Source organism: Coptis chinensis, chromosome 7 (assembly GCF_015680905.1).
Source record: "Coptis chinensis isolate HL-2020 chromosome 7, ASM1568090v1, whole genome shotgun sequence".
NCBI classification, from domain to species: Eukaryota; Viridiplantae; Streptophyta; class Magnoliopsida; order Ranunculales; family Ranunculaceae; genus Coptis; species Coptis chinensis.
In genome coordinates, this window is record NC_141462.1 from 39305790 (window position 1) to 39318016 (window position 12227).

Genomic DNA, 12227 nt, shown 5'->3' on the forward strand with positions numbered 1-12227 from the left:
TAGTGGACCAATTTTGACTGTTAAATGCATCCATGTAAGTTGTAACTTTGATTAAAAAATACATATCATTTTCTCTTTCAATTTAATTTATAGGGTTAACTAGTATTACTCCCTCCTATATACTAGATGAGCCAATTAGAATCTAAAGGTTTAATATACAGAATGCACAAAGCCACAAATTTGGGTTGCGTAAAATTCTGAGACAGATAAAAGTTTAATTGCTAATATATATTTTATAAAAAATCCCATTGCCAGTAGACTTCTCAACAATTTGCAAGGTGGAGGGTCTCAGAGACAGGAGGAACACCCCACAACAGCGGCACTGCAACAGTCATAGTCAGTTTTTCTTGCAAACCCTCTTTGCTAGCCCTTCTCCACAGCCACAACCTACGTCATTGATGAAAAAATGAACACCACCACTTATATATTTGGGGAAATATATTTCTTATTGGAACCGATTATAAATATTGAAATGACAAAATCAAACAATTCCAATGTCACAGGTCACACAACTAAGCTAATTCCCCCAATCATTAAATGTAATGTTTGTTTTTATATCTAAACATTTTATGCCCCGACAGAAGGCAAATAAAAGAAGAGCAATACAATCACTTAAGAAAATCAACGATACGTTAGGAATATGATACTTCATCACTAAATAACCGCTAAAAAAAAAAAAAAAAACACACACACACACACACAAATCACCAAATTGAATAATTAGTTAATCACTAAACAACCGTTAAATAAAAAAAAAAAAAAAAAAAAAAAAAAAAACCCTGAGCTAAGGGCTAAGGTCACATACCGCCACTGAAAATAAAAAGAAAAACAGCATCAACTTAACAAAACAAAGCTGTTTCCTGACTCACGGCTGGGATTGAGTTTCAAGAGTATAAATCGAGGGTCATCGTTCCGCCATGTGGATTAGGAATTAATTATAGAGGTTAATTGTTAAAACCCTTCGTATGCAAAACTTGGATCACTTCCTCTTAATTATGGTAACAGCACGAATAGAAAACCTTTCCCTCTCCACTCGATTGAGCTCCACAATAATTATTCACTTCCTCTTCCCCACCCCCTACACGCACACACAGATGCACACAGTGGAAGAAACTTCTCCAAACCGGCCTCTCTCACTATCTGACTCATGCCCCAACGGCAGTGAATCAGTTGCTAATAAAAAGGCGTAGAAAAATGGTAATCAGAAATTAAACCCCAGCATCAGTTACTTTTTTTTTTTTTTCTCTGATCAACTCTTTTTCTTTTTGTCTCTCTTTAGAATTGTAATGTTCAAATTTGGTTGAACGCTTTTGCAGATCGGGTCCTCCATCCATAAGGTACGTTTTCGTTCTCTTCTCCTCAAGTATTTGATCTTACATCGGAATATTTTGTTGATCGGTAATCTTACATCGAACAATTAAAGTTTTAGGGCGCTTCTTCCTTTTTTTCTTCATCATTACTTCATCAAAGTATTTCTTTTCTTGCAGGTCTACTGATCTCTTTTGTGTACTTACTTCAGAATTTGATAAATTTATAGGTTTGATAAATATTTGTAGTCTTTGGGAAACACAAAAAATTTGATGTCTCCATTCGATGGAGAAGAGAACGAAAATTGATTCGACTTTCCTTCAATTAGTAACGATGTCAGGAAGGGTCTTCATAAGGTACAACTTGAGATTTTTTTTTCCCTAAATTCAGTAATTGATTTTTATGGGTTTTATTTAATTGTTCTACTTTTGTTTCATTTCATCCAAATTTTAAACTTTATTTGTTACATAGCTCCTTCGACACAGTACATAGCTAAAAATGTGAACTCTACATTTGAATGTGTTTCTATGATTGGTTCTTCATATAATTTTTGTTGCTTCAACTTTTGTTTCAATTTTGGTTGGGTGTAATGCATAACTATAAATGGTTGGATTTGGTGTTTAGTGAACTGTCAAATAGTTGTTTGCGTAAAGGTCAAAGAGAATGCATAAATGAGCTATGGGGGTTCTACGTAACTGAGCTAAGCACTCTATGTTGAGTTTGAGTTTGTCAATCCGTTTTTGTGTGGTCGTTTTTGAATTTTAAATTTTTTACTCAATGGTAAATCAATGTTCAAGAGTAAAAGAGAAAAAAAAACCAAGGAATGGAGTTACACAAGGAAGTCCTTCGATTGTAAATCCGTGACTCAATTACTAAAGCAATTTGTCACCTCTGTCCATTGATTTTTGGTCTGTATATATAGTGATGTTTTGGAAGAAACTGAAAATACATTATGTTTATAATCGTTTTTTGGGGAACCTGATGTGCAGACAGATTTGGGTATTTTCACATTCGTTCAAGACTTTCATTTTTCATTTCTATATTGACTTTACTTCTCCTTTTGCGATTATCTTTTGCAGGACTTTTTCCTAGCGCGAAGGCTCCTTTTCCGAAGATATGAACTCCAGATAAGGTGAAACGTCTTGCATTCGATTCCCACCTTCATAGTAGAATCTATCATCATTGTGAACTTTCATGCTTTTCTATATTTATCTGTTTGATTTTTTTCATTTTTCTCCCCCCCCTCCCCCACTTGCACTTAATGTGGAATTGCAGTGTTATTATAGTGTTAGGTTTTGGAATATTTTTCATATTTGACAATTTAGTTGATTACGTGGTTTGATATATAACTCAAAATCAAAAGGTAGCATTCTACTTTTTTGAATAGTCTAATTGCTAATTCATTTTTGCCCCACCTAATATGCGAACCAGAGGCATATAATCACCTTTTGATGTCGAGGTGTATGGACACTTATATCGATACATCATGTTACTTTTTTTTTCCTATGTTGGCTAAATAAAATTCACTGATGACCGAGTAGCTTAATTAGAAGATCATACTGGGGAAACTTCAAATGATCTCGACACTTGAGTGTTTACATCCATTAATAGTTAGCTTAGCATTGGACGTTGAAGGGGCTTTGGAGAAATGATATATATTGGCACTTAAGTTTCGTTTCATATAGTATTTGACTTATAAAGTTATGGATTATGTTTTTCACTAAATAATGACACATGCTTTAAGCCTTTTTAACGCACATTTGGTCTTAATTGGTTTTTTAAGTTTTAGTTGCTTCGTCACATTTTGTGTGTAATGAATATATGCCAATTCAATTAAATATTTTTAAAATGAATTGAATGAATTATGCTTTGAAACCCATACCGCTTAAAAAGAGTCGACTCTCCAAGTCTCTCGCATAACTCCCATAAAGAAGTACTAATGTTACTATAGTGCCACCAAAGCGTGTGAGTTGGATTAGAAATTAAATGGGATATTAATCATAGAATATTAATCGTGAAAATCTTTATTAGAAGCCTTTCGTTCGCTCTCCCAACCCATTAGTTCTCATCGAAACGAAGTGAAGAAGAAACCAATATGTTCTTCTTTCGCCTCCTACTTCTTCTTCTTCCTATTTTTTATGTTCCTATTGAAATATGCAGGGATGCGACGCTGTTTTTGTTACGCCAAAAGCTCAGACAATCGATATTGCCCATGCATGGGTGATGGTGATTTCTAAGGCCCACATCTTATTTAGTTTTTTTTGGAATTAATTAAAGGTCTTAAGTGGATTAGGAATTAATTAGGAGTTTTAATTGTGAAATTAAACAAAAAAAACCCTTCACCTCTTACCTCTTCTCCTTCCTCACACCGTTGTACTGGGTCATTCACTCTAGAATTTTTCTTTCCAAAATCCTTCGGTCTCCCATCTCTCCAATTCCTCTCTCTCTCTCTCTCTCCAAGAAATGGAAAGCATCTCTCCTAATCAGTTCTTATTCGAAGCTTGACTCAGGTGAGTCTTCTCTCTTTCCTCTATCGGTATGTGTTGTAAAGAACTCTTCTTATCCACTCTTCTCTTTCATGAATTTGCGAATCTCATTCTCCAAAAAAATGGCAAGACTACCTAAATCTAATTTAAGGGTGGGATTCAATTTAAGGGTGGATAAATCTAATGGTGTGAGTGAGATTACGAATTAAATTCTTCGAGGCCTATAAAAACCTTTCGTTTTCAACGCAGTTTTTTAACCCATCGTTTTTCCCATAAATGAGTGTTCTCACTTCTCAATTGTTCATTTTCATTCTCATCAAAGCACCAGGTACCTTCTTTCTCCATTCTCTTTTTTAAACGTTATATTGCTAAATGAGGTACTCGAAATTGTCAAATTGAGTTTATCATGAGGGCAGATGAAGCCATTTTACAGCGTCTAGATGCCTCTACTAGGGCTCCGTATTGGCCTGTTTTTGTTGAGGGTAGGAGGTTGGAAATAAAATATGTTCTATCGGGTCCAATATATTACCATCCCCATCAAGTCTTACTTCTGCTTTAATTTATAGATCAATTGCACTCATTCCTCACTTTTATATTCTTTCCAATTGTGACTGCAGGAGATCGTCCGCCTACTAAGCTTCCTGTTCCTATTCCAATCTCACGTTCCACAAAGAATGATGAGGTAACTTAGGAGAATTTTTTTGTTAAGAGAAGTGGCATTAACTATCTCTTGGTAAAGCACATTCACATGTTAAAGTTTTCATTTTACAATCTCCTATTTTATGCAGCTGAAAGAAATTGTTGCGAACTATTTTAGTATCGTAACGATCCGATCCACCATGTACTTTTCTCATTTGTGTTAACGCTCATACAATGCCATGAATGTTCTGTGTTATATGAGAAAGCTAATATTAGAAAGACCTGCCTAGATTATAAATATAAGCACAGGTGCACAGTCTTATATTTTTTTTGTGATAAAATGATGATTTGGTTCATGTTCCATTTTTACCTGTAGAAAACAATTGGTTATATTTTGTAGATCTGTAAAATGTGGTCAGTGTGACGATCAAGATTCATTTACAAGACAGGTCCAGTTCTGAGGATGGTTAAGATTCACAAGGGTCTAGAAATTGCCTCATCTGATTTTCAGTGAATAAGGAGTCTTAAAAATTTAACGAAGACCCTACTCAGTATCCCAAAAATGGATAACCATCAAAATTTTCTCTCATATTTACTTTTCCGTTTCTCTAGCTATTCCAAGAAAAGAAGCAAACAGATTCTTGAGTCAAATATTGTCATTAATTTGTGCTATGTATTAGGTCTCGATTCGTCCACAAGAGCTGAGTGAACAAGGCCACATTCTTAAGGTTGTTATTGAAGCTGCAGTAAGTGCACTTATTAATCTGAAGGATAGTTTGAATGACTGGGATGACAAAGTCGATTTCAAGGGTATAAATCGATGGCCGGGATGAGTGCCACAATGACAGCCGTACAGCGTGGTGAGTTGGATTAGAAATTAATTAGACTCTTAATTCTGAAAAAAAAAAAAAAAAAAAAAAAAAAAACTTCGTTTCTCCAAACTTACCAACCAAAAGAAATCAGTGTCGTTTGGGATTAGAAATTAAAGAAATTAATTGGGAGTCATAATTAATTGTGAAACCTTCGAGCAGTAGAAACCTTTCGCTCTCCCCCATATTAAAAAGCCTCTCCAATTCCCCCTTCTCTCTCAAATTAACCATTCGTTTTTCTCAGTTTTGTATTGAAGTCGCGTTCTCACTTCTCAACTGTTCAACAGGTAATCAACAAACGCTTTCTCTATTATCTTTCTCATCTATGGAACCAGGTACTTGCTCCATCTCCCTTTGCCGTCATCAATAGGCAAGTATCTCTTGTCTCATTTTATTCTATCTTAAATGTTATATTGGTAAAAGAGAAATCTGAAATTCTCAAACTGAAATTTTCATTCTTTGTTCATTTTTTATTATCAGTTTTGTGCTTCATCTATGTGGGCGTTTCCACATCAAATTGAAGTGTTAAAGTAGGATATTCATAGCAACATAAATTCAATGGTAATTCTTTTGGGGGTTTTAAAATATTTTAACATTTGTCTTCCCATCTCTCTTAGTAATTCCCTTTCCGTGTAAGATTTTTTAGTTTGCTGCTTCATTGACTCAAGTTTCTGCAAGTCAATTGAAAGGTGTGGTTTGACAATGGAAGTTCAGCAATGGAATAAATTGTAAGATCTTCATTGCCACTCACAAATATTGTTATTTATAGAGTTTTCATTGAACAACTGATTTATTGTATACACAAATATTTTTTTCTTTCTTAATACTATCTATAGCTTCATTTTGTGAGTGTCCAAGTAATAGAGGGGCGAATTTTGAATCGCATCAAACTCTGAAAAATGTATAGAGCTTCCCAACGATTGGTATCGCCATCAGCCAACCCCTTTCTCCAATTTTTTTTTTTTTTTATTGGTAAAATGTGTAGGCAAGCCTGTTTTTAAAGAGATCAGTAACTCAATAGTGTGTAGCGGGGTTCGAACCCCAGACCTTTGGTATCATCACAAAAAATGTGTGGGCAAGCCTGTTTTTAAAGAGATCAGTAACTCAATAGTGTGTAGCGGGGTTCAAACCCCAGACCTCTGATATCATCACCCAAAGGTTTTACCAACTTATCTAGAAGGCACTTACGTTTTTCTTTCTCTAAATTATCATTGCTAAATGCTCTCCTTTTGCACTTTTTCTTTCTGCGTCTTAGCAAAGATGGTCTTTTTTGAATTCACGTAAGTTCTCTTTCTGCTCTTTCTATCTCTTTTGGAAGTTTGAAGATTACTTGATTCTACTGATAAAAAACCACCGAGGGTCTTTCTACTATTTTCTCTAACTCATCTCCTTTCATTCGCACTTGCTGATTAGCGCATTGCATGGCAAAGAAACATTCTTGTGTTCATGATTATAGTTTCTCACTGTCTCCTTCGACGAAAAGAAAAAAGTGTGTCTACTCTCCCTCTCTCTGTCACTTTCCTTGCGTGGGTAGTCAAAACCTCACTGTTGTCTTATTTTTTTCTTAGTCCAAGTTACTTAAAGAACGATTATATATTTTGCTATTTTGGAATTTGCAATTGATTAAGAAGGGTGCTGTTGTGATACCTTAACACTTTAATACATGAAATTAATCCAATCTAATTTAGTGTTTTCTTGAACCTGTAATATATTAGTGCATGTGGCAAAGGTTGTAGCCGATTGGTTGTATGCATAACTATATTTCGTTTGAGCACTTGGTACAAATCATCAATCTTATTCACCCGAAATGTGTTCATCTGAAATCTCAAGTTGTTTCACATGCTAATTGTATGCCACCTAATAAGAATTTTAGTCTTTCCAATTCTACGTTTAGTGTTATAGGTTGATTTTCCCTTCTTTGTGATTGAATTTGGATTTTGAATTTACTCATGCCGATTTCTTCAAAGCGTACGTGTAGAGATTAAAATTTGTGATGCTAACTTTTGTGATGCACACGCTAGATGATGATGGCCGGATTTGAATGCAAATTCTTGAAGGTTTAAAGTTGTACCTATTTCTGTAGTTGGTTGATTCTTAAAATTTGATATTGGTGCTAGGTTTGGAGTCATGGTTAATTAAGCGCTTTGGATTGAAGGGAAAATGATGTTAAGGGAGAAGGGGAGCTACCTAAACAATAATGAGTATCATAATGAAAAAAGTTATCACTGTCATTGGAATTCTCAAGCTAGACGCGGCTAAGGTTATTAGAACATGGTTGTAGTGCATTTAGGTTAAGGTCGAAGCTGATCACAATTGTACTTTGAAAATGGTGTTAATGATGCTGTGACACTTTGCTGCTAGCAAGCTACTTTGTGATGTTGATTCTTATTTTGTTTCAATGTCGTTGCCTGACTAAGTTTTATTTAGCTTTACTTTGACTTGCTTAGGTCTTACCTTAACAACCAAATCTTCAGGCAAAATCTGCTTCTAAAGTCTGACCAGTTAATTGTTGAGAATCTGATTTGCAAATATCGTATGTGATGAATTGAGGGAAATCTCATGTTTCTAGCATGTGCTATTATATTAGTGATATTCTGTGTTTTAGGTTTACAATGTGGGGAAGTAAAGAATGTAGGAAACTAATATGTAAAGAAGTCCATGTACTCCTTTGTAATTCTAAGTGAGTTGGATTAGCAATTAATTACATTCTTAATTGTGAAATAAATGGCAAACCTTTTGGTCTTCCGCTCCACCTCTCCAAGTTCTTAACAAAAGAAAAAAACTGGTCACTTCCAACTTTGCAAGTACTGAAACTCTCTTGCGTTCTCTCTCATCCTCAGTTCGACTGTCACCGTCAATCTCATGTAAGTAACTCTCTACACTTTCTCCAAGAGCCTTTTGGTTTTTGACGTTTTCAGTGATTGTATTGTTCTTTTTGAATGATGAGTTATGTCCAAATTCTATTTCTCCTTTTATCAGTCTATTGTATGAATTGACTTCCTTACTGGATTCATGGATTCCCTTTTATTATTTCCATTCTTTATCCTTTTGCATGAATTGTGTGTTTCTCAAATCCAATGTAAATTTCCCGTATGTTTCCATTGATGATAAGTTTCATTTTGGAAATCAGATTTTCTTTTGTGTTTTTTCTGTCTGTCTTTCTTTAATTGCAATTTTTATAGTTCGATGTTTGCATCAGTGAAACCTTCGTCAAGCCAAGGTATTTCTTTCACTTTTAATATAAATTTAATCAAACTACAATCTCAGCTGCACCATGGAATAATTTTGGTACCTTTAGCAATTATATGTTTTGACTGTGGATCATCCCTTGCAATTTTATTTGGTTTTAGCTGGTGGTATTTCAGTTGGGGATTTTGCTACGGACAATGACTTCAATTCCACCAAAGGAACATATGGTGCAGGTATAACATATGTGAAATAGTAGTTAACCATAATCGTGATTTTCGTGTGTGTTTGTTTATTTACCTATTCAGAGCAAGTAAATTGTTACTCTTAATGGGGTTTTCAATGATCAGATAGATGACAGTGGAGACTTCAATTGTTGAAGACGACAAAGCTTCAAAGTGAAGTGGCAAAGTTAGTCCTAGGTGAGCAATCTTCAGAGCCTAATTTGATGGCAATAATTCCATTGGTCATTCAGCAATAAGTTCTTAAACTCTCAAAACAAGTAGATAATTTTGGGATTTTGGTAGCGTGAATATATGGTCGTTAGATTTGTCGAGCATACTATCCAATTTTGTTATACTTCATAGTTGGTGGATATAAGGATGTCCGATGTACTTGGTATATTTATTTCATAACCATAGTTGTAAGGTGTTGAAGTGATCCGAGATTAATGTGAGGCTAATGGAGGTCAAACTGGGAGCTCAGAATGTCTGAAGAAGAAATATCTTTGTTTTTTAATAAATACTAAAAACTTTTTAACATGTCTTAGTGCTAGCTATATCTTGGAAAGAACTGTGATACATGAGTTGTGTAGTTATCTTTATGGGTTAGAGTTTCTGTTGGAACTACTGTGCTGTAATTTATTCAATGTATATGGAATTGTTTTGGGTTCTGAGACAAAAGTCGTACATCATGTGAGGTTAATTGGGATGGATTCCTCTTTTTGTTTGGGTTTGTATTAATGCAATGGTGGTTAATTGGGATGATTGAGGATCATCCCTTGCAATTTTCTTTGGATTGCTTAGTAGCTCTAACCTGATTTTATGAACTTCTTTAATTGCCAAAAAAATTTAGTGCAGTTTTGTAGCCCAAATTTTAAATCTAAATGCCAGACCGGCATCAATAATTTATTATGTTGCCTAGAAGCGAACACGCACAATGGCTGCTTATAGCCATGAGTAACTGATTATTATTGTGTATGTGTGATTTTTTTTGTACACAGTTAGGCAACATAATTTTAATATTTTATTTTCATCCCATAATGCTTATGAATTATCTCCTACAGTTTATTCTATATGTGTACTCTGCTATGGCAGACACTTATGGCTATTGATGATGCTAAGTACTTTGCTATGATAAGTGACAAGTTGCTGTTGATGCTAATATTCTGTTATGACAGGTTGTTGTTGATGCTAGGTACAACGGAAATTAGGAAGACGCCAATGATTGTTTCAAATCCTAGCTTGAAAAGTTCAAGAATATTAACTAAACCTGTTGAAGCTTCAGGTTTTGGAGGGTAATCACCCCCCAATACAGTTTATTCTATATGTGTACTCTGCTATGGCAGACACTTATGGCTGCTGTTGATGCTAATTACTTTGATATGACAAGTGACAAGTTGTAGTTGATGCTACGTACAACGGAAATAAGGAAGACGCCAGTGATTGTTTCAAATCCTAGCTTGAAAAGTTCAAGGATATTAACTAAACCTGTTAGAGTTTCAAGTTTTGGAGGGTAATGCCCCCTCTTCTCTGTCGTTTAAGTATATGTTTGACATTGAGACAAAAAAAAAGGTTATATAAGGCACCCTTAATGAACCTTGGAGCTGTAGTGTCTTGCATGAGTGAAATTATTTCTCCTTTTTTATAAAAAAATGATGCATATCACGATTATCTATTTTCTAGGTGCGACCATAACTTCTAGCAGGCATTTTATGTATTTTATGTTGGTTACCGACTCGGCCTCTGGAAATAACCACTACCATGTTTTCACCAGGAATTAAAATTTTCACGTCTGTGTATTAGAATGTTTTTACCAGTACCATTTCGGAAATGGGGATCTAATTTTATTCATTAGTCATTATTTGTTTTTACTAGAAATATGGATCTCAAATTGAGAGCAAGAAATGACTCAATACCTGACAACCCAAAGTTGAACCCGTAGCTTATACACCATCTTTGTAACCCAGTCCATGTCTTTAGTTCAAGTCTTAGTATCATTTTTACATCGCTTTATTGAGTATCGTATCTGCATGGATGTTGTGAGTTATACCAAGTACTGTTTACCATTCAGTTGGATGAATATATGATTGGAAGTCTCAAAACAGATCAGTTACATATTATACGTGTTTTACTCTAAATCTTGCTAAAGAATATTGTTATGTGTGCATTTGTTTTCTATTGCATTTTGGCATATATAGATGTTTTATCGCCCCTGGGGAGTGTGGAGCATTGTGAATATGGGTGTGTTTCGGTTGGATCGGATCGGAATATGGGTATTTGGTTTCGGATTTTTTTCGGAATTTGATATATTGTGCTGAATCCGATCCGATCCGATTTTTTTTTCGGAATTTTTGGAAATCGTTAATCGGATCAAAATCGGAATTCAGAAAAAATCGAGAAATTCAGAAATCGGATAATTCGGATGAAAAATCGGATGAAAATTGGAAATTATTGAAAATTCAAATATTTTAATATTAAATCTATTTCTTCGGAAATTAGCTTATAAACTAAAAACTAGCATCAAGCAAAGTGGATATTTTAGAACATTTAAAATACCTTCAAGCAATGTTTATCATGGCTTTATATTATTGTTGTGAAATTATATTGTTGGGTTGTCCATGATCAATTCATGACTATGTACTTTTTTGGTTTTTAATTTGTTCCGGTGATGTTGCAAACATATTTAAGGAACTCTGTATGCTTTTCAGGGGGAAAACTTTTCCAATGGAGATTGGACTAGAGGTGGACGAGAGCTAAAAGTACTTTGCAAGCATGGAAATATGGTGCGAGGCGTTTGTTGGGTGCTTCTTTGCTAGGATCTTTGGTGGAACTCTGGCCTAATTTTTTTTTTTTTTTTTTAAAAGTTTGTAGACACTATTATGAACTGCTTGAATGGTATTAGGATGAAGTGATGGATTTTTTTATGTAATCTCATCACTATACATTCTTATTAAGCTGGTTTGTTAACAAAGCAACCCTGTTTTGTAAACCACTTTTATGACAAGAAATCTGCATAATCTAACATTTGGATCTTTGCTTTTGTATACAATTAGTCAAAGAAAAAAGATCATGCCAATCCTCCACCTCATATTTCTCTTTTTAGTTTTGGTGTTTTTCTATGTATTCAAAACATAAACAAAATTCAGTTTCTTGGAGGTTTTAAATATGATTAGTTTTTAGGCATTATATTGACATTTCCCCATTATATGCACAACAAACTCTGCCATTAGAGGCAGACATTTGATAAGAGCCTTTGTTTTATTTATTATTTATTTATGATTTTATTATTATTATTATTTTTTTTCCCGATAATAAATATTTGATAAGAGCTTATCTACACAACAAACTTTTTCCGTTAGAGGAAGACATTTGATAAGAGCTATCCATGCCAAAGTTACAACAACTATTTTCCTGGTGTTAATGCAAATAACAATAAAAAGACATAATAATTTTATGAAATCTGTGTCGAAAGTCGTGCCGAAGGCACGGGCATTAACTAGTCTATCTAATAAAACAAA

The 12227-nt window shown here is 34.4% G+C and overlaps 1 protein-coding gene across 3 annotated transcripts; it reads left to right on the forward strand.

Annotated features, from left to right (window-relative positions):
• Positions 1-4177: 4177 nt before the first annotated feature.
• LOC147487477 (putative 3,4-dihydroxy-2-butanone kinase) lies at positions 4178-11562 on the forward strand. Of its 3 annotated transcripts, XM_086575068.1 has the most exons (9): positions 4178-4276; positions 4412-4476; positions 5114-5293; positions 5590-5676; positions 5783-6582; positions 8668-8724; positions 8839-8910; positions 9888-10004; positions 11418-11562. In XM_086575068.1, exons 1-3 carry the CDS (start codon positions 4201-4203, stop codon positions 5264-5266), a joined length of 294 nt encoding a protein of 97 aa, XP_086431194.1. In that variant the 5' UTR covers positions 4178-4200; the 3' UTR covers positions 5267-5293; positions 5590-5676; positions 5783-6582; positions 8668-8724; positions 8839-8910; positions 9888-10004; positions 11418-11562. The 3 variants fall into 3 exon arrangements, 1 of the variants encoding a protein (XP_086431194.1); XR_015203156.1 differs by lacking the exons at positions 4178-4276; positions 4412-4476; positions 5114-5293; positions 5590-5676; positions 5783-6582 and adding an exon at positions 6624-8166 and having other exon boundaries at positions 8653-8724; XR_015203157.1 differs by lacking the exons at positions 4178-4276; positions 4412-4476; positions 5114-5293; positions 5590-5676; positions 5783-6582 and adding an exon at positions 8184-8522 and having other exon boundaries at positions 8653-8724.
• Positions 11563-12227: the final 665 nt, after the last annotated feature.